The sequence below is a fragment of the Bufo bufo genome, chromosome 1 (assembly GCF_905171765.1).
Source record: "Bufo bufo chromosome 1, aBufBuf1.1, whole genome shotgun sequence".
NCBI classification, from domain to species: domain Eukaryota; kingdom Metazoa; phylum Chordata; class Amphibia; order Anura; family Bufonidae; genus Bufo; species Bufo bufo.
Window position 1 is genome coordinate 459,504,640 of NC_053389.1, and position 23,457 is coordinate 459,528,096.

Below are 23,457 nucleotides of genomic sequence, written 5' to 3' on the forward strand. Positions count from 1 at the left end.
TTGAGTGCACCAATGCCCAACCACTTATCTTTCAAGATGAGAACATGGGAGGACCATCGCAGCACATCTCGGATGATAACGAAACGCAGGTGCCAACTGCTGGGGCTCTCGAAAGTGTGCAGACCGACAAGGAAGACAGGGGTGAACACTGGGTGGAAGATTATGTAAAGGACGATGAGGTCCTCAACCCCTCATGGAATCAAGGTCATGCGAGTGACCTATCTAGTTCAGAGGAAGAGGCGGAGGTTGCACAGAGCTACCAGCACAGCAGAAGAGGGAGCAGGGTGCAAAAGTACGCCTCCTACTGCCCACTAGAGATGTCGCAAACATAACATTTTCCGTTCGCGGACGGTGAACGCAAATTTCCGCAAATGTTCGCAAACGGGCGAACCGGGGCGAACCGCCATAGACTTCAATAGGCAGGCGAATTTTAAAACCCACAGGGACTCTTTCTGGCCACAATAGTGATGGAAAAGTTGTTTCAAGGGGAGTAACACCTGGACTGTGGCATGCCGGAGGGGGATCCATGGCAAAACTCCCATGGAAAATTACGTAGTTGACGCAGAGTCGGGTTTTAATCCATAAAGGGCATAAATCACCTAACATTCCTAAATTGTTTGGAATAACGTGCTTTAAAACATCAGGTATGATGTTGTATAGATCAGATAGTGTAAGGTTTACGCCCGCTTCACAGTGACAGACCAAACTCCCCGTTTAACGCACCGCAAACAACTGCAAACAGTCCATTTGCACAACCGCAAACTCCCCATTTGCACAAGGTTGGATACCAAGCTAGCCATGTCCCGCTCCTTGTCTTCACTGACGTCATTGAAGGTCTCTTCCTCCACCCAGCCACGTACAACACCAAGGGTCCCGAAAGGTGACAACAAGCCCCCTGGGACGCCTGCTGTGGTTGGTCTTCCACCTCCTCAAAGCCATCTTCCTCCTCTGACTCCTCTTCTTCAGACTCTTCTCTCTGCGTTGCCGCAGGTCCAGCAATCGACGACGACAAGGCTGCTTCTGGTGGTGATGGTGACCACAACTCTTCATCCTCATCTACGGCCTGATCCAGCACTCTTCGCAGGGCACGCTCCAGAAAAAACGCATATGGGATGAGGTCGATGATGTTGCCTTAGGTTTGACTGACCAGGTTTGTCACCTCCGCAAAAGGACGCATGAGCCTACAGCCATTGTGCATGAGCGTTCAGTAATGCGGCCAAAAAATACCCAGCTCCGCAGAGGCTGTCCTCTTTTTTTAAATTAAAAAAATCTGTTCTTACCAGTTTAATCCCTGTTTTGTCCCCTATCAGAGGCTGGTGTATGGAATAGATTTTAGGAACCGGGAGATGGAAAAATATGGTTGGTCGGTCCTCTTCCTTCCAATTCCGGGCACTGTGCGTGCGCCGTGCAATTTACTGTGCCACCCTATATGAGTGGTGTGTTAAGTAGTACTATTCCTATCAGTTTAATCCCTGTTACGTCCCCTATCAGGGGATTTGTATCAAATAGATTTTAGGAAACGGGAGATGGAAAAAGATGATTGGTCGGTCCTCTTACTTCCAATTTGGGGCACGGCGCGTGCACCGTGCAATGTACTGTGCCACCCTATATGAGTGGTGTCTTAAGTAGTACTATTCTTATCAGTTTAATCCCTGTTACGTCCCCTATCAGGGGACGTGTATCGAATAGATTTTAGACAACCGCAAAGAGTTGTCAATAGTTGACACACTCATGACAGAAATTGTATTCCTCTATGCGTCAATCTTGGTGTAGTGATGACTGTGCTCGTGCGCACGTTTGGGAGATTGCAGGCAATGGCGGTTTTTCAAAGCCTATGGTCGTGCTGAGGTAGTTCAGTGACAGGTAAGTGACCCAGAAAACAATGATTCTGCAGTGTGGGCCCATTGTTGGCCTAGTAGGCTTTAATGATCACCTTAGATGATCACAAAGAAAATGAATGTTTTTTCTATGAAAAATTACCCAGCCGATCGCTTTTGGTCTGTTCACAATGAAGCAACGACCTTATCATCTGGGGTGTGCCAACATTGCCAACACACTCATAGAGGTGATCGCTTCATTGTGATATGCAAGCCCCGTCACCACAACAAGGTAACGATCACGAAGGGGAATTGACACATGTATGTGCATTTTTCTTTGTTTTGTTTTTGCAGCCACAGTGCAGCACCAGACATGCAGTACACATGCCTGAAAAATTTGGTATTGTTGCAGCCACAAAAATTGATGTTTTCCAGGCAGAAAGTGTACTAAAAAATTGTGGCTTGAACCCTAGTTGGTGGCGGAGAAGTCACGCAAGTCATCCGGCATGCAGAGATTAAATACAGCAGCGTGAAGACCATTTTTAGTCCAAGGCATCTCATAAGGCTTTTTTTAGTCAAATGCATCCCCCACTGTCAGTCTTTTCGGAATCCACGCCTCATTCATCTTAATAAAGTTGAGGTAATCTAGACTTTTTTGACCTAGGCGACTTTTCTTGTCAGCGACAATACCTCCAGCTGCGCTGAAGGTCCTTTCTGACAGGACACTTGAAGCGAGGCAGGCCAGAAGTTCTATCGCAAATTGGGATAGCTCAGGCCACAGGTCAAGCCTGCACACCTAGTAGTCAAAGGGTTCATCGCTCCTCAGAGTGTCGATATCTGCAGTTAACACGAGGTAGTCTGCTACCTGTCGGTCGAGTCGTTCTCTGAGGGTGTAACCCGAAGGGCTGTGGCGATGCGTAGGACTTAAAAAGCTCTGCATGTTCTCCATCAACAACACGTCTGTAAAGCGTCCTGTCCTTGCCGGCATGGTCGTGGTAGGAGGAGGATTACTTTCACCTCTTCCCCTGTTAGATTCCTGTTGTGCTGTGACATCACCCTTATACGCTGTATAAAGCATATTTTTTAACTTGTTTTGGAACTGCTGCATCCTTTCCGACTTCCAGTAACTCGGTAACATTTCAGCCACTCTCTGCTTATACCGGGGAACTAGTAGCGTGGCCACCCAGTACAGGTTGTTCTCCTTCAGCCTTTTTATACGAGGGTCCCTCAACAGGCATGACAGCATGAAAGACCACATTTGCACAAGGTTGGATGCCGAGCTACTCATGTCCCGTTCCTCGTTCTCACTGATTTCAGTCTGTTCTTCCCCCCAGCCACGTACAACACCACGGGTCACAGATAGGTGACAATGAGCACCCTGGAATGCCTGCTGTGGTTGGTCTTCCTCCTCCTCAAAGCCACATTCCTCCTCTGACTTCTCTTCCTCAGACTCCTCTTCCAGCGTTGCCGCAGGTCCAGAAAGCGATGATGATAAGGCTGTTTCTGGTGGTGATTGTGACCACAACTCTTCCTCTTCCTCTTCACGCTCATCTACGGCCTGATCCAGCACTCTTCGCAGGGAACGCTCCAGGAAGAAAACAAATGGGATGAGGTCGCTGATGGTGCCTTCGGTGCGACTGACTAGGTTTGTCACCTCCTCAAAAGGACGCATGAGCCTACAGGCATTGCGCATGAGCGTCCAGTAACATGGCAAAAAAATTCCCAGCTCAGCAGAGGCTGTCCTAGCACCCCGGTCATACAAATACTCGTTGACGGCTTTTTCTTGTTGGAGCAGGCGGTCAAACATTATGAGTGTTGAATTCCAATGTGTCGGGCTGTCGCAAATCAAACGCCTCACTGGCATGTTTCGCCGCTGAATATCGGAAAAGTGCGCCATGGCCGTGTAGGAACGCCTGAAATGGCCACACACCTTCCTGGCCTGCTTGAGAACGTCCTGTAAGCCTGGGTACTTATACACAAAGCGTTGTACGATCAGATTCAACATGTGTGCCATGCACGGCACATGTGTCAACTTGCCCAAATTCAATGCCGCCAACAGATTGCTTCCGTTGTCACACACCACTTTGCCGATCTCCAGTTGGTGCGGGGTCAGCCACTGATCCACCTGTGCGTTCAGGGCAGACAGGAGTGCTGGTCCGGTGTGACTCTCTGCTTTCAGGCAAGTCAACCCCAAGACGGAGTGACACTGTCGTATCCGGGATGTGGAATAGCCCCTGGGGAGCTGGGGGGGGTGCAGTTGATGTGGAGCAAGACGCAGCAGCAGAAGAGGCCTCAGCCGAGGAGGTTAGCAAAGAGGATGGAGTAGGAGGAGTAGATGAGGTGGTAGCAGGCCTGCCTGCAAGTCGTGGCGGTGTTACCAACTCCGCTGCAGAGCCACGCATTCCATGCTTGGCAGCCGTCAGCAGGTTTACCCAATGCGCAGTGTACGTGATATAACTGCCCTGACCGTGCTTTGCAGACCAGGTATCAGTGGTCAGATGGACCCTTGCCCCAACACTGTGTGCCAGACATGCCATGACTTCCTTTTTCACAATAGAGTACAGGTTGGGGATTGCCTTTTGTGAAAAAAAATTTGGGCCGGGTACCTTTCACTGCGGTGTCCCAATAGCTACAAATTTTTTGAAGGCCTCAGACTCCACCAGCTTGTATGGTAAAAGCTGGCGGGCTAAGAGTTTCGACAAGCCAGCTGTCAGATGCCGAGCAAGGGGGTGACTCTGTGACATTGGCTTCTTACGCTCAAACATTTCCCTGACAGACACCTGACTGTGGGCAGATGAGCAGGAACTGCTGGAGGTGAGAGGCGGAGTGGCGGGTGGTTGAGAGGGGGCAAGGAGGACAGCAGTGGTTGACGTGGCTGAAGATGCTGGACCAGGAGGAGGATGTTGGCTTTGAGTTTTTGTGCTGCTTGTACTCATGTGTTGATCCCATAGGCGTTTGTGATGTAAGATCATGTGCCTTCGCAAAGCAGTTGTACCTAGGTGGATGTTGGACTTCCCACGACTCAGTTTCTTTTGGCACAGGTTGCAAATGGCATCGCTGTTATCAGAGGCAGACACACAAAAAAAATGCCACACTGCTGAGCTTTGCAATGACGGCATTCTGGTGGTGGCAACAGCATGCGTTGATTGGTGTGCTGTCTGGCTGACCCCGGGTGCCGATACATGCTGTCTGACTGTGCCACTAGCTCCTTGCGACGACCTCCCCCTGCTTCCAACTCGTCTCCTCCTTCTCTCTGTCTCCCCATGTGAACTTTCCCCCCGTTCTTCTTCTCTTCTAGCGGGCGCCCACGTGACATCCACGGACACATCGTCATCATCAACCGCTTCACTTGTATCTGACAACTCAGCAAAGGAAGCAGCAGCGGGTACAACATCATCATCATCACACCGTACGTCCATGTGTGTAATGCTGCCTGACTGAGACATATCCCTGTTATCTACATCCTCTGGCAATAATGGTTGCGCATCACTCATTTCTTCCAACTGATGTATAAATAACTCCTCTGACAGATCAAGTGAAGCGGCTGTGGTGCTAGTGTTGGTGGTGGCGGCGGGCGAGTAGTGACTTCAGAGGTGCCCGAAGCAGAGCTGGAGGAGGATGGTGCATCAAGGTTCCGAGCGGAAGCTGTAGAAGATTGGGTGTCCTGTGTAAGCCAGTCAACTATGTCCTCAGAATTTTTTGAGTTCAGGGTACGCGGCCTCTGAACCGGGGCATTATTCTAGGGCCAAAGAAAATCACAGCACCACGACCACGACGGCCCCTGCGGGGTGGCCTGCCTCTGCCTGTCATTTTTTTTTAGATTAGTGGTACTATGCGTGCAAGGTACTGTGCCACCCTATATGAGTGGTGGGCAGTGGTCACAGTACAGTCTGTGGCCCTGCCACACACTGGCAGGCAACTGCAATTATATTACAGAGAAAAAATGTAATGACTTTTTTATCTGCAAGGTGCTGTGCCACAATATATGAGTGGTGGGCAGTGGGCACAGTACAGTCTATGGGCCTGACACTCACTGGCAGGCAACTGCAATAATATTACAGAGGAAAAATTTAATGAATTTTATATCTGCAAGGTGCTGTGCCACCCTATATGAGTGGTGGGCAGTGGGGACAGTACAGTCTGTGGGCCTGACACTCACTGGCAGGCAACTGCAATTATATTACAGAGAAAAAATGAAATGACTTTTTTATCTGCAAGGTACTGTGCCACCCTATATGAGTGGTGGGCAGTGGGCACAGTGCAGTCTGTGGGCCTGACACTCATTGGCAGGCAACTGCAATTATATTACAGAGGAAAAATTAAATGACTTTTTTATCTGCAAGGTGCTGTGCCACCCTATATGAGTGGTGGGCAGTGGGCACAGTACAGTCTGTGGGCCTGACACTCACTGGCAGGCAACTGCAATTATATTACAGAGGACAAATTTTATGACTTTTTTATATGCAAGGTGCTGTGCCACCCTATATGAGTGGTGGGCAGTGGGCACAGTAAAGTCTATGGGCCTGACACTCACTGGCAGGCAACTGCAATTATATTATAGAGGAAAAATTAAATGACTTTTTTATCTGCAGGGTACTGTGCCACCCGATATGAGTGGTGGGCACTGGCAGTGGGCACAGTACAGTCAGTGGGCCTGACACACACTGGCAGGCAACTGCAATTATATTAAAGGGTAAAAATTAAATGACTTTTTTTTTATCTGCAAGGTACTGTGCCACCCGATATGAGTGGTGGGCACTGGCAGTGGGCACAGTACAGTCTGTGGGCCTGACATACACTGGCAGGCAACTGCAATTATATTAAAGAATAAATATGAAATGACTTTTTTATCTGCAAGCTACTGTGCCACCCGATATGAGTGGTGTGCACACAGTACAGTCTGGGGGCCTGTGGCCTTTCACACGGGCAGGCAACTGCAATATATATATATAAAAAATAAAATAAAGCAGACTGATGTACCAGCCCTAAAAAGGGCTTTTTGGGGTGCTGTCAGGACGCTGTCCTTACAGCAGATGAGTCTTTGAGGACTGGAGTGGACACAGAACACTGGCCTAGCTAACGATTTCCCTATTCATTCAGCAGCAGCAGCAGCACTCTCCCTGCTCTAACTAACACTGCAGGTTCAGAATGAATCTAAGATGAATGCTGTCCTTGCCTTTTGATAGGAGGTGGGAGGGTCTGGGAGGGAGGGTATGCTGATTGGCTGGAATGTGTCTGCTGACTGTGAGGTACAGGGTCAAAGTTTGCTCAATGATGACGTATAGGGGGCGTTCGCGGTGAACGCGAACAAGCGATGTTCGCCAGGAACTGTTCGCCGGCAAATAGTTCAGGATATCTCTAGTTAGGACACCAGAAAACTGGTGACAGATTCCTTTTAATAAATTTGGTACATCTCACGGCATTCCGTGAACCAGAAATTCAAATCTATGCTAGTTATGAGCTGGCAAGGATTTGAAACATAATTTATGCCAGTTTCTTGTGTAACTGATAAAAAAAAACTGTTAGGCCGTTGGAGGCCACCCCCCCCCCCCACACACTAAGGGTCCATTTAGATGTCCGTAGAATGGGTCCGGATACGTTAGTTTTCAATGGGGCCGGAAAAGATGAGGACAGCACACATTGTGCTGTCAGCATCCGCATTTTTGGTCCGCGGCTCCAGAAAAAAATAAAGCATGTCCTATTCTTGTCCGCAGCTGAGGACAAGAATAGGAACCCTCTATTAAGTGCCGGCGATGTGCGGCATCAGTGTTTTGCGGTCCGTAATATGCAGACCGCAAAACACTTCGGACATCTGAATGGACCCTTCGGGTGGGTTCACATCAGCGTTATGAACTCTGTTATTTCTTTCAGTTATAACATTGTTAGAATGGAAAATAAGATTATTCGTAAGATGGAATTCAAAAAGGAAACCTTTAGGCCTCTTTCACACGGGCGCCATATGTGAGGGCCGGATAGGAAGCGGGTGCGTCACGGGAAAATTTGAGTGCAAAGCGTTTTAATGCGTTTTGCACGCGCGTGACAAAAAGTCGGTATGCTTGGTACCCAAACCCGAACCCGGACTTCTTCACAGAAGTTCGGGTTTGGGTTAGGTGTTGTGTAGATTTTATTATTTTCCCTTATAACATGGTTATAAGGGAAAATAATAGCATTCTTAATACAGAATGCTTAGTAAAATAGGGCTGGAGGGGAAAAAAATTTAATAAAAAATTATTTAACTCACCTCATCCACTTGTTTGCGCAGCCCGGCTTCTCTTCTGTCTTCTTCTTTAATGCCCAGGAGGAAAATGACCTGTGGTGATGTCACTGCGCTCATCACATGGTCCATCACATGACCCATCATCACGGTTACGGACCATGTGATGAGCACAGTGATGTCACCACAGGTCATTTTCCATGCGTGAAAATCTATGCGGACTGCGTTGCGTGAAAAACTCTGAATATAGAGCATGCAGCGATTTTCACGCAACGCACAAGTGTTGTGTGAAAATCACCGCTCATGTGCACAGCCATCGCATTGCACCCGCGTGGAAATCTCGCTTGTGTGAAAAAGGCTTTAGAGGCATTCAGTTTTGATTCGTCATAATAGAGGTTTATGGGTAAGCATAACAGGTCTGTCTGGTTTCCGTTATGCAGGACGGAAAAGAAAGACCTGTCCTCTGGGATCACCTTGCAGGATAACAGGCTGAACTGGATAGACACTCTTTTTTCAGCCTTACAAACTATGTTACTATGAACCATATTGGTAGACCAGGGTTTCAGATAAATGTAGTATCCAAAGCTTATTATTGCATGTAGCCCATAATACACAATGCAGTGACTCACTGGTCATAGTCAAGCAAAGTCACATAAAAATACAGTGAAACATCATAGAGGCATACTGTTCATACGACATGCACCCATATAGACCAAGATAGTCCATGCCCCCCTGGTGTGACCTTCATACCGACCAAGATAGTCCTATGCTTTTGCTATGTTATTTCTTTATGTAACAAGCCTTTGGTTTTCACTGTGTGATATTTGCTGCCTTATGTTGTGTATGGTTTTATCCCATTTGTTTCTCAATAAAACTTTGGGCATGTGGTGTACATTTATCACGAATGGTGCAAAAGAAAATTGGCCTATATGCCCATAGCAACCAATCAGATTGATCCTTTTATTTTCCAAAGAAGCTCTGAAAAATGAAAGGGGCAATCTGATTGGTTGCTATGGGAAATTAAGCCAGTTTTCCTTTGCACCAGTCTTGTAAATCTCCACCGTGAAATATAAATTCTATCTATAGGTGAAAAACATCTAGAAATATTCAACATCTTACAACCTAAACAACCCTAATTCCTTCTAAACCTGTACTTAGGTTATTTTTTTCTTATAGTTGACCTAACAGCGACAGAATTACCAAAAGATATTCATTCACATAGAGCATTTATATACCATTCAACAGTTTTCATTAATCAATTTACTTGCCAGGAAAATATACCATGCGATCTGTGGTAGAATGGAACTGAATAAATTTGCTTAAGGCTTAAGTAAATTCTTCAAACTGCATTACTATTTCTCTTATAATGGAAACTATGAATAAATAATTTTCATTTTATGTATTTTAAGTTTGGAGAAAAGTAGAAAAGTCTGCAATGGAATTCCAGTTTGTTGACTTTCTTCATTTCCGACTGTACTTCCTCATACTTTTATACTGCCTAGCCCTTTGTTGCCACACTCACTAGGCCTGCTGAGCTCTGCATGAAAGGCCTATCATTTTCACACCACTTAGCATTATATTTTTTAATCTGTTGATGTTTTTTTCCCTCTGACAATATGATCCGGAAAATCAGTAAATCCGAGTTTTCTCAAAAGTCATTTATTTATTGAATTACCTTGTCTGAAAACTAAAGCTCAGAGGCTGACTGTAACATTAGCCAAATAATTGATTAGAAAAGTGTGATGCAGTTTTTTTAGGCATACAGTCAAGATAAGGACATTTTCTGTTGCACTAAATGTGAATTAAAATGTCTAAACTATTGCAGTACCCCAGAATAGGATATGTGCAAAGTTTTTCTTGTTTAATGTTTTGATATATTGCAACAGGCATAGATTTGTTAGGATTAACAATATTGATTCTGCCCTCACAGGAGGCTAGGACTTGGGCCTAGGTCCGCCCCTAGTTTTAGTTGATGAGTCTGGTGGGCGTCTGCCCGCACTGCTCCCGCACTGCTCCCTCTAATAGTGGGGCTAATAAAGTGATAACTAGTGTACATGGATAGTAATATAGTATAGGGGCTTCCCTCTGCCTCCCACACTGCTCAGTAAGCAGGAACTTATGTAAATGTATTTATATATTCATATATATGTACACTATTTATGCCTTTTTTACCCCCCTATATTAGCCCCCCTATATGAGGAAGTAGCCTAGGTTTACCCTAAATAAAGTATACTGTATTAGAAAAATGTTCCCTATCCCTGTTCCTACTCCTTAGCAAAAAATAAAAAATATTACAGTTACATACAGGATGGCAAATATTTTACTGCAGTGCTAATACATCCTTCCACACTTTGACATGGTCCTGTCTAGCCATATCCTAAAGGTTTTTTTCACTTCAGAAAATAGCATTTAATATGTAGAGAAAGTTAATACAAGACACTTACTAAAGTATTGTGATTGTTCTTTGCTGGCTGGATTCATTTTTCCATCACATTATACACTGCTTGTTTTCATGGTTACGACCACCCTGCAATTCCTCAGTGGGGGCCGTGCTTGCATACTATAGAAAAAAGCACCAGGCTAGGTGAGCTCCCATGGTCCCAGCCACCAGACAGGGCAGCACTTTTTCCTATAGTGTGCAAACACGGCCACCGCTGATGGATTGCAGGGTGGTCATCACCAGTGGAGGATTGCAATAGGGACGTTCGGGTCGGCAGCCCCGGGCCCAGCACCGCTGGGGGTCCCAACACCGACCCGAACGCCCACATACTGCGGCGGGGCACGGGAGCGCATAGCTCCATGTCCGGTCGCCGATCACTGCCATAGGCTTCAGGCCGCACATAGGCCTGAGGCCTATGCGGTAGTGAAATCCTGGTGCAGGCGTGCGTTATGACATCATCGCGCACCTGTGCCGGGACGCAGCACTGCCTCATCCCGCCTTCCTCTGCGAGCCTGGTCCTGGACATAGCCTAGGTGTGTATTTAGCTTTTCATATTTTTTTCATTTTTTATTTTTTTATTTCATGTGCCTATTTTGGGGGACATGTGGGGGGTGGGGGACAAACAGTAGGACATATTAAGAGACATCGAGTACATGGGGAGGGGGAGAATATGGAGGCTGTGGGGCCAAATTATTATGGGAGGGACTACTATGTGGGGGCAAATTACTATATGGGGCAGTGTGGGGGCAAATTATTATGGGAGGGACTACTTTGTGGGGGAAAATTACTATATGGGGCAGTGTGGGGGCAAATTACTATATGGGGCAGTGTGGGGGCTAATTACTATATGGGGCAGTGTGGGGGCAAATTACTATGTGGGGGCAGTGTGGGGGAAACTATTGTGTGGGGGCAGTGTGGGGGAAATTGCTATGTGGGGACAGTGTGGGGGAAATTGCTATGTGGGGACAGTGTGGGTAATTGCTATGTGGGGACAGTGTGGGGAAATTTCTATGTGGGGAAAGTGTGGGGTAATTTCTATGTGGGGACAGTGTGGGGTAATTTCTATGTGGGGACAGTGTGGGGTAATTGCTATGTGGGGACAGTGTGGGGTAATTTCTATGTGGGGACAGTGTGGGGTAATTGCTATGTGGGGACAGTGTGGTGTAATTGCTATGTGGAGACAGTGTGGGGTAATTGCTATGTGGGGACAAATTACTATGTGGGGCAAATTTGTATGTGGGGGAAACTATTGTGTGGGGGCAGTGTGGGGAAAACTATTGTGTGGGACAGTGTGGGGAAATTGCTATGTGGGGCAAATTACTATGTGGGGGCAGTGTGGGGGAAATTACTATGTGGGGGCAGTGTGGTGGAAATTACTATGTGGGGGCAGTGTGGTGGAAATTACTATGTGGGTGCAGTGTGGTGGAAATTACTATGTAGGGGCAGTGTGGGGGAAATTACTATGTAGGGGAAATTACTGTGTGGGGGCAAACTACTATATGGGGCAGTTTGGGGGAAATTACTGTGTGGGGGCAAATTACTATGGGGGGATTACTATATGGGGCAGTGTGGTGGAAATTACTATATGGGGGTGTTGCTATTGGGGAGGCACTGTAGGCGCAATTCTATTATTTTTGGGGACACTATACAGGAATTATTGCCTGGAGCACAATAGAGGGTGGTATTATTACTGGGGGCACTCTATGGGACATTATAGCTGCTGTGGACACTATAGGAACATTTGGGGTAATTTATCAAACTGGTGTAAAGCAGAACTGGCTTAGTTGCCCATAGCAGCCAATCAGATCACATCCAGTGACATCTCCTGTCATGTAGACCTTCTCTTTCCTCTTCTCCTCCATTTGACCCAGACCACCATGGCAAATTCTTTCAGCCGCATCTCATCTCTACAGTTTGTAACACAGACACGTTAGATTTCTCAATTTTTCCATCAACCTCCTCATCCTGGTGTCCCCACAGTGTCATCCTGCTGCCACCCCCAATACTGTGCCCGTTTTGCTCCCCAATGTCCAAGGTACTAAGAGGTATGTGGTGCTGTATTCTCCTCCATGTCTTTTTTATTATAATTATATGTATTTTAAATTTTTCAGTTTAGGACCCAATTTGGGGTATTTTTTTTAGTCTGAAGATGTCATATGGCCTAGGAAGAGACTGTGGCGCTCATGAAGCACCGCAGCCTCTTCATACAAAAAAAAAAACTAAACTAAAATACACTCACCTAAAGAATTATTAGGAACACCTGTTCTAGTTCTCATTAATGCAATTATCTAGTCAACCAATCACATGGCAGTTGCTTCAATGCATTTAGGGGTGTGGTCCTGGTCAAGACAATCTCCTGAACTCCAAACTGAATGTCAGAATGGGAAAGAAAGGTGATTTAAGCAATTTTGAGTGTGGCATGGTTGTTGGTGCCAGACAGGCCGGCCTGAGTATTTCACAATCTGCTCAGTTACTGGGATTTTCACACACAACCATTTCTAGGGTTTACAAAGAATGGTGTGAAAAGGGAAAAACATCCAGTATGCAGCAGTCCTGTGGGCAAAAATGCCTTGTGGATGCTAGAGGTCAGAGGAGAATGGGCCGACTGATTCAAGCTGATAGAAGAGCAACGTTGACTGAAATAACCACTCGTTACAACCAAGGTATGCAGCAAAGCATTTGTGAAGCCACAACACGCACAACCTTGAGGTGGATGGGCTACAACAGCAGAAGACCCCACCGGGTATCACTCATCTCCACTACAAATAGGAAAAAGAGGCTACAATTTGCACAAGCTCACCAAAATTGGACTGTTGAAGACTGGAAAAATGTTGCCTGGTCTGATGAGTCTTGATTTCTGTTGAGACATTCAAATGGTAGAGTCCGAATTTGGCGTAAACAGAATGAGAACATGTATCCATCCTCTGATGGCTACTTCCAGCAGGATAATGCACCATGTCACAAAGCTCGAATCATTTCAAATTGGTTTCTTGAACATGACAATGAGTTCACTGTACTAAAATGGCCCCCACAGTCACCAGATCTCAACCCAATAGAGCATCTTTGGGATGTGGTGGAACGGGAGCTTCGTGCCCTGGATGTGCATCCCTCAAATCTCCATCAACTGCAAGATGCTAATCCTATCAATATGGGCCAACATTTCTAAAGAATGCTATCAGCACCTTGTTGAATCAATGCCACGTAGAATTAAGGCAGTTCTGAAGGCAAAAGGGGGTCCAACACCGTATTAGTATGGTGTTCCTAATAATTCTTTAGGTGAGTGTAGATGGATGGGCCCAAGTTGGGTAGACAGCCCCGGGCCTATCATGCACTTAATCCGCCCCTGGTCATCACCATGAAATGAGCAGTGTATAATTTGATGGAAAAATGAATCCAGCCAGCAAAAGAAGCAATATGGACAATGACAATACATTAGTAAGTGCCTTGTATTAACTTTCTCTTCATAATAAATGCCACTTGCTGAAGTGACACAACCCCTTTAATTCTTTACCTTTGAATTCAGGAATCACATGTTGCCAGAGCCTTATTGCCAGCCTTAGATTCTGCATATAGATATAAAGATAGTGGGAAGGAGTACTACAACCTCCATCTTTGCCAATATCCATACATTGCTATTAAGGAATATTTTCACTGTGCTTGTGATTGGTAATGTGTTTATACCATTGGATCTACAGTACTACAACCACTATTCTGCAATTTAGTAAAGAGAGGCTTGTCTATTTTTTGGTTACTGACTCCAACACCATTCGCTGGCCATAGCAACTACATTCTCTGCCTTGCACACATGCCTCACACACATAACACCAATGGCACCCCAACTACTATCAAGCAAGAGAGCCAACATCAGGGTTTGCTGCAATGGAAGAATTTCTGTCAATGCCCTGGGCATAGGGAGTATCAATGTAAGGACTGCAACTGTGGTCCAGAGCTAATACCACTCCCATCTTTCTCTCCTCTCCTCCCAGGCTGCGGCACTATCTGTTATCAAAACCCCAGACTTCACACTTTGCAATGCAGTGGGTGAAATGTGCGGCAAATCATTGCGCAGGCACTGCAGCATGTAGTCTCTCATGTGTGCCAGGCTGCCCAGAGGCAACGACAAGCTGTCCTCTGTGGGAGGTGTATCGTCTGTGTCTTCTGTATCCCCCCAGCCACGCTCCAGTGATGCCCATGAGCTGTTTTGGGTGCCATCCTGCTGTGAACACGGTTCCTCCTCCTCATCCTCTTCCACATCCTCCAGAACGGTGCCCTGGCTGGACAGTTGTGTACCTGGCCTCTGTTGATGCAGGAACCCACCCTCCGAGCCACTTGTGAATGACTGGCCTGATAACCATGGAAATTATCCCTCTTCCTCTTCCTCCTGTGCCACATCCTCTTCCATCAAAGTGTTTTTTAAAGGAGACATAGAAGTGGGATAGTAATGCTGAGGATGGCGTCATCGGCACTGGCCATGTTGGTGGAGTACTCAAAACAGCACAACACGGCACACACGTTCCGCATGGATGTCCACTAGTTGGTGGTGAAGTGGTGCTGTTCCGCAGAGTGACTCACCCGTGCGTGCTGCAGCTGAAACTCCACTATCGCCTGCTGCTGGCACAGTCTCTCCAGCATGTGCAAGGTGGAGTTCTACCTTGTGGGTACGTCGCATATGAGGCGGTGTCCTGGAAGGCCAAAGTTACACTGCAGCGCAGACAGGCGAGTAGTGGCAGGCTGAGAACGCCAAAAGCGCTCATAGACAGCCCACACTTTCTGCAGCAGCTCTGACATATCGGGGTAATTTTTCAGTAGCCTATGCACCACCAAATTCAGCACATGCGCCAGGCAAGGGATGTGCGTCAAACTGGCTAGGCCCAGAGCTGCTATGAGATTTCACCAGTTATCGAACACCACCAGGCCGGGCTTGAGGCTCAGTGGCACCAACCACTCATCGGTCTGTTGTTCCATGCCCGTCCACAGCTCCTGCTCGGTATGGGGTTTTCCCCCAAACAGATGAGTTTAAAAACTGCCTGCTGTCATTTCCCCCTGGCTGTGCTGAAGTTGGTGGTGAAGGTGTTACGCTGACCGGATGAGGAGGTGGTAGAGGAGGAAGTAGAGGAGGAGGAGGAGGCAACAGGAGGCAAAGAGAAACATCCTGCAATCCTCGGTGGCGGAAGGACATAGGCCAAACTTCTATCCTCCTAGTAGCGGCTGGGAACCATGTACTGTGGTACAGCCACCGCCATAAGGTTTTTAAATGTCTCCGTCTCCACCAGATGGAATGACAGGATTTCAAAAGCCAGGAATTTTAAAATGCTGGCAGTCAGGGCCAGGGATCGAGGGTGGGTAAGGGGGTACTTCCTCATTCTCTCCAGTGTTTGTGAGATGGACAGCTGAACGCTTCCATGGGACATTGTGGAGATGCTTGGTGATGGAGGTGGTGGCGTTGCTGCCACATCCTCAGTTTGCTGGGTAGCAGGTGGCACTGTCACTACAAAGGGGGAGGAAGAGGCCGAGACTGCAGCAGAAGAGGGAGCAGGAGGAGCCTGAGATCTTTCGTGGTTTTTGAGGTGTTTACTCCACTGCAGCTCGTGCTTTGCATTTAGATGCCTGGTCATGCAGGTTGTGCTCAGGTTTAGAACATTTATGCCTCGCTTCAGGCTCTGATTGCACAGTGTGCAAACCACTCGCGTCTTGTCGTCAGCACATTGCCTGAAGAACTGCCATGCCAGGGAATTCCTTGGAGCTGGTTTTGGTGTGCTCAGTCCCTGGGTGTGGTGGGCAGTAAAAGGTGTACTGGCTGGAGGATGGCCACTCTTCTTTTGCAACCTGCTCCCTCTTTTGCTGTGCGGCTGGCGCTGTGTGACCACCACCTCTTCCTCCGAACTGCACACGTCACTCGCATGACCTTGATTCCATGTGGGGTCTAGGACCTCATCATTCTCCACATCATCTTCCACCCACTCTTCACCCCTGCCCCCCTTGCCGATCTGCACACGGGAGAAAGCTGCAGCAGTTGGCACCTGTGTTTCGTCATTATCAGAGACTTGCTGCGGTGGTCCTCCCATGTCCACATCCTGAAACATAAGTGGTTGGGCATCGGTGCATTCAATCTCTTCCACCTCTGGGGCAGGGCTAGGTGGACGGCCCACGAAAACCCCGCCAGCAGAGTCATCAAAAAGCATAAGAGACTGCTGCATGACTTGGGGCTCAGACTTCATGGCTGATTTGAAAGGGGGTGAGGTGAAAGACAGATGCCCATGGGCTGCAGGTACCAACCAAACTAACAGACTACCAGAACTTGCAAACACTACCTATGAGTCAAAATCCAACTTTTTAACAAGCTCTTGTACATGACAAGCAAAAATAGCCAAGCCAAATATCCATTCACATAGCTGTTTTGGGTTCTTCTCCCTTGTCAGTATGGTCAGATTCTGGCTAATGTGTGCAATGCCTTCGATGCAGTTTAGGCAGTGTGCTAGGTCTCCTTAAAAAAGCAGCTGTGTATGGAGACTTATAGGCAATGTTCCATGGAAGAATAATATGCAAACAGGTATCTCCCAAAGGATGTGATGGGCAACCATGCCACTTTGCCTTAGCACCAGTTTTGATAAATCTCCCCCTATGGGTTAATAAGCCAGGTACAGTACCTGAGTGTTCATCACATCAGGGCAGGTTGTCTTTCTCATGGTAGTTTGTCTTCGACTCACCAGGTAATTATGTGGAATGAACCATTCTTTCCTGATCGCTGTGTGCTGTCCGCATCTTTTGAGGTCCCATTGAAATGAATGGATCCACATCCGTTCCGCAAAATTGTGGAATGGATGCAGGCAGAAATATTTGGTCGTGTGAATGTACCTTAAGGCTGAGTTCACATCTCATTTTTGTCTTACGTTTAAGGCTACTTTCACACTAGCGTTTTCAATTCCGCTATTGAGATCCGTCATAGCAAGAAATCGCTTCAGTTTTGTCCCCATTCATTGTCAATAGGGACAAAACTCAACTGAACGAAACGGAATGCACCAAAATGCATTCTGTTCCATTTGGTTGTGTCCCCATCGTGGACAGAATAATGCTGCAAGTAGCGTTTTTCTGTCCACGATGTGGTGCGGAGCAAGACGGATCCTTCCTGACACACAATGTAAGTCAATAGGGACGGATCCATTTTCTCTGACACAATAGAAAAAAGATCCTTCCCCTATTGACTTTCAATTCAGTTTATGACGGATCTGTCTTGGCTATATAAGACATAATGCAACCGGTTCCGTTCATAACGGGTGCAGACTATTGTATTATTGTAACTGAAGCGTTTTTGCAGATCGATGACGGATCCGCAAAAAACGCTAGTGTGAAAGTAGCCTTATGTATACAAAGAACGTATACATTTAATGAATACCTCAGACGGAGGCCATACAGAGGCATCGGTCACCATAGAGTTCCATTGTGAAAAACGTATAGGTTTTTTTGCCAGATTCTTCAGGATGAAAAAACTGAGCGTACTGAACTTTTGCAACCTCTTTTCCCCCAGTATATGCATTCCACGTAGGACAAAAACATTGTGTAAGCTCAGCCTTACAGATGTCTTAAACCAGTATCGATGTCTTATTGATCTGAGCGGGAGGTTTACACACAAAGGGAGAGATTTATCAAAACTGGTGTAAAGCCTGTATTACACCGACCGATTTTTTTCGGCAGATAATTAATCGCTAATGAGCATTCACATGAACACTTGTTAGCAATCATTTGGCAGTGTAATACTGCTGATGATTGCCTGAAGAATGAGCAATCCAAATCTTTTTGTTAAATGTTAAAAAATTATCGTTTGCAGGCGGCAGTTCGTAGCGTCTACTAACGGTCTGCCGTCGGCGAACCATTATACAGCATGGGGACAAGCAATGGTATAGAGATCGCTCCTTCCCATGCTGCTGAAGAGATCACTGCATGTAATGGCAGTGGTCTCCTCTGCTAGTGAGTAGACTATTGCCGGGAGGGAACGCTTCCCTCCCGACAATTGTCTGCCACATCGTCCAGTGTAGTACAACATTAAACGAAAATGGCTTAGTTGTCCATAGCATCCTTTGGAAAATAAAAGTTGGAATCTGATTGCTTTTCTGCCCAAAAAGACACAAAACAAATGTAAAACTGAAATATTTTGTCACATAAATTTTGATTGATATTGATGAGAGACAAAGCTGGACGGTAAACCTAACCTGGTTTATATAGCGCAGTGTTTATACAGGCTGCAGGATTTTAGTGCATTTTTGCCAAAACCAGTATAGGATACTAAACAGATACAATGATGAAATGCATTTATTTATACTTCTATTTTTTTAAATCTAAAATAAAAGAGGACACAATATTCTACCATTTTGTGCTTACAACTCTTATGCAGACCTATGTGTTTCCATGGTTACAAACAATGTTCAAAAAAGCATGCATGTTTATTTCAGTGCAGAGGGAAATGTAATATGTCCAATCTTTCTTTCTCCCAGTATTGGTTGTTGGGGGATAGTCAGAAAAATCCCATACATAATATTGTTGGCTGATCCTGCCAAAACTGGCCAGCAGTTATCTAATGTGGAAGGCTAGTTTAATGCATAACTGAATAAAATTACCTGTGACTTAAATCTGACAGCAGATATGCAGTATGTCCAAGGCCTCTTGCACACGACCATTGTTTTGGTCCGCATCCGAGCCGCAGTTTTTGCAGCTTGGATGCGGACCCATTCACTTCACTGGGGACGCAAAAGATGTGGACAGCACTCCGGATCACAAGACACACAACGGTCATGTGCATGTAGCCTAAAGGACACACGGTTGACGTATCTCTGCCTCATAAGAGTCCATGGGTACTATACAGATTGAGTAATTGCCTTACTTGAATAGAGCCTTACTTGTGCACATACTGTGTAATGGGAGTCTGTCAGCAGTTTTATTGATGCAGAACTGCTGACGGATATGGGTAGGGACAGAGGACAGGAGATAATGCATACGTCTGTCCCTGCTTTTAATCACTGAAGTGCTTTGAATTCAATCGGTGCCACTTCTGCAAGAGCGCCAGAAGTACAGTGTACTGGGGTGGGCCCGCAGGCTGCAGTGCTCCGGCCTCGTGTATAAGCCACTGCATAGCCCCTCCACTCTGCTGTGACTGACAGCTATGGCAGACTCCTGATTAGAGCTGCTCTTAGGCTGAGCCTGGAGAACTGGAGTCTGTTTGTCTGAGTAAGGCAGTCGGACATCTTGCATAACAAAACTGCTGACAGACTCCCTTTAAGCATTCTAATATTCCTTTCTTTAGAAATATATATTTTTTTAATTCTTAATGACTAACAGAAGGAATAATATTATTGGTGACTATAAACTGGCATAGTGACTGGCTATAAAGAGTGCTAAGGATATAGTAGTGTTGAGGTTCTGACCCTTTATGGCCCCTTTCATGTATATCAGTGTCTAGACAACTAATTCAGGCTGGGAGCTGGAAACAACGGATACATATGTGTAGTGTACAGTTCTGGTGTCTGTACACTGCTTTGTTTTTCTGTCCTCTGCTGTTATCACTGATGTTCCTGCTGAATATGAACAATCTCACAGAATACTATGGGATCAGTTTTAGCTTCCATTTACCGGAGCCAGAGTGCTTGGTATATGTGAAGCTGGCCTATGCCACACATGGACTGAAGTTTATGTATTGCTTATATAGCACCAAAATATTCTGCGGCGTTTTATAAACATGATAGTAATCCTCTGTCCATGGTAGAGCTCACAGTCTAAATTCGGTATGTCTTTGGAAACCTGAGTAACTGGAGGAAACCCATGCAAACAGAGGGAGAACATACAAACTCCACGCAGATGTTGTCCTTGGTCAGATTTGAACCACAATGCTAACCAATGAGCCACCATGCTGCCCATGATGGCATGGCATATCCTGATATATATATATATATATATATATATATGAGAGAGAGAGAAAGAGTGTGAGAGAGAGAGAGAGAGATGTGCAGCCATTCCTTGCATTGGAATGCTGGAGCTAAGGAAGGCACATCTATCTCTGAAATCTTGCCAATGATGTCTCAGAGATCCTTCCAGTATAAAGTACAAGATGAACTACTCTTATCTTCCATAAGTGGACAGACTTTTCTCTATGTTTTAATTTAATTAAATTTTTGTATGACCCGATTCCTACTAGCATAGCAAAAAGAATCTCAGATTTGTCCATCCTAAGCTACTATTTTTCCATTTAGAAAAGTTACTGCAAAATATGTGTAAAATCAAAAGCTTAAATGTACATATTTGCTACAGATATTTGTGTTGTTAATGAAATTCACAGTGCACTTTTCTAAAGGAATATCTAAAGCTACATTTGGAGTAGCTATTCTATCATGTCTTGTAAAATACCATTACGAGACAGAAGTCAGTTTTTCTACAGTTCGGCATAATAGAGGTTGTCGTTCTGTGGAGTAGAAAATGAAACCCTGCTTAGTTCTGCACTCTTACAAAACACAGAAAATCTATTAGCACTTTGCAGTCATTACAATTTAAGGTTACCTAGTTTTATGACTTGTCTTCAACAGTTTTTTCTTCACATGATCCATAATGACGGCTGCAGAAGTGGAGCCGAGTGCAATGACTTGCTTGGTGAAGATTAGCTGGTCGCTGCCCTTGCTACACAGTTAACTAAGCAGAGAAGAAGGAAGTTGAGCAACTTCAGCTGCCTTTGAACTAGTGCTTCTGTTACACCTTTGGAGAACTGCCCATTTTCTGAGTGAGGGAGTCATTAGCCTGCAAACCAAGTGCTGAACAGATCATTTCTCTGTCTCCTAAATGTATACGCAAAAGGAGTCAATTTCAGTGTTGTAATGGTATTACAGTACTTGCAATACAGCAGGGGGAAAGGATTTGTTGCTGAGAAAGTCAGTCTATCTATCTATCTATCTATCTATCTATCTATCTACAGTATCTCTCTATCTCTCTATCTATCTACAGTATCTCTCTATCTATCTATCTATCTATCTATCTATCTATCTATCTATCTATCTATCTACAGTATCTATTTATCTATAGTATTTATCTATCTATCTATCACAGTATCTATCTATCTATCTATCTATTGTGGGGTTTCGCTGTGATAGATAGGGTAAGCGGGCAGAGTACAGAGGCAAAATACAAGTTCTTAACTCAAAACTTCAGTGTTTATTCACACTTGAGGCAATTGCACAAAACAGCACATAACCTGGCCGATCCAGTGCCGGAGAGGGGGTGGCAGAGCCCTCCAGAACATATCAGCCAATAGTTTATCCAGAAAAGCTGTGGGACTCAGCACATCAGGCTGTTGCCACTTTTGCAAGAGGTGGAGTAAGTCATAATACTGGGTCCTCGCAGGCTCAGCCGGCTTAAACCCCCCCTGATGTACCCGCTGGGCCCTGATCAACACATTCACCCCCAGTCTTGCCAAAATCTCACCCTTTACTTTTTGGTAGTCGGCCGCTTGATCATCCGGCAAGTCGAAATACACCCACTGGGAATCGGATGCCAGGAATGGAGCGACGACCTCAGCCCACGGGGTCACGGGGTAGCTTTTCCCTGATGGCCACTTTCTTGTACATCGCCAGGTAGTTTCGATGTTGTCTGCGGGGGTCATCTTAGGAATCGCGGTACGGACTGCTTTCCCGGCATCGTGGACGCTCGGGGTTGCTCCTGCTGTCTGCAAAGCCATCACGTGTTGTAGCAGCAACTGGTTAGTCTCTTGCTGCTGCTTATTAGACTCCCGTTGCTGCAGGTTTGTCTCTCGCTGCTGCAGATTAGCCTCCATGAGGGCCTTCACAACAGCCTTCATTTTGTCATGGGGCACTGGTTGTAATACAGCTGGTTTAATGTACAACATACAACCGTGCCTGAAAAATGCAGAAACCAAAAATATCAGCGTTCACGCCAGCTTCACGCTCCTGGCCGCATCCTCCACTAATTGTGGGTTTTCGCTCTGGTATATAGGGTAAGCGCGCGGAGTACAGAGGCAAGATACAAGTTCTTAACTCAAAACGTCACTGTTTATTCACACTTGAGGCAATTGCACAAAACCGCACGTAACTTTGCAGTCTTGGGGTTAATTCCCACACAATGGAAAGTTCATATAACACAAGTCACCTTGCTGGCAGTTCTGCTCCAGTAGTCCACATCAGGCTTTAGGGGGTCTGTTTCCCCAGCATGTGGCTCTCAGCCCTCCAGCACAGCACAAAGCCTCAGATTACAAAAACAGAGACCTCTCTGCTGAGCCCAGCTGTCTATCTATGGAAAAAGAGGCATCATTCCAAAATCTAGCAAAAAAAATGTGGGTGTCTTTACTCACCCTTACTTCTGCAACGTTTCAGCTAAAATCACTGAGCCTTTGTCAAGCACTGTATCATGTGCCAAACAGCATAAATATATACACGTGATAATCATCATAAAGTGCATAATACAAAAATAAACAAACTTGTAATCATGATTCAAAAATATACAAAAACTGCACATTCCTGTGTCCCACTCCATGATCCAGTGAAATTAATTCCTTGTAATCCAGTGATGAATCAATATTATACATGCTTGGTGCTAATGAATAAAAAAGTGCCTTTGTGCAAATTGAGAAAAACAATCTATGTTATGTACTAGGTTCACCTGCCCTGGACTCCATGTGGACAGATAATAATATTGGCATCATGTATCCTCAACTGCACATGCACCGCCAAGGTGTGGGATCACAATATTGCAAGATGCATGTCAAAAGGAGGAGAACCACATCAAAGATGATGTCAATACAGTCAGCGCACGCACTTAACTCAATAAAGACATGTAGCTGAAGCTCCTGGGTTACAACAAACTAAACCAGCGTGCCTGCACTTAAACTCATTCAGCTCTGGTCTGTGTAAACAGGCATCAATATAGCAAGCCTATTAATGGCCAAAGCACTGTTCTCCCAAGGGGGAAAGGGGGGGGGGGGGACCAGACTAGCCAGA

The 23,457-nt window shown here is 45.8% G+C and overlaps 1 protein-coding gene across 2 annotated transcripts in view; it reads right to left on the reverse strand.

Annotated features, from left to right (window-relative positions):
• Nucleotides 1-21,143, reverse strand: part of RASSF9 (Ras association domain family member 9) — a 36,923-nt gene extending 15,780 nt beyond the window's left edge. For both annotated transcript variants that reach the window (XM_040408570.1, XM_040408580.1), the window contains exon 1: nucleotides 21,014-21,143. In XM_040408570.1, coding sequence (XP_040264504.1) covers nucleotides 21,014-21,060 — 47 coding nt within the window. In that variant the 5' untranslated portion in view covers nucleotides 21,061-21,143. The remainder of the gene's footprint in view (nucleotides 1-21,013) is intronic.
• Between the last annotated feature and the right edge of the window lie 2,314 nt (nucleotides 21,144-23,457).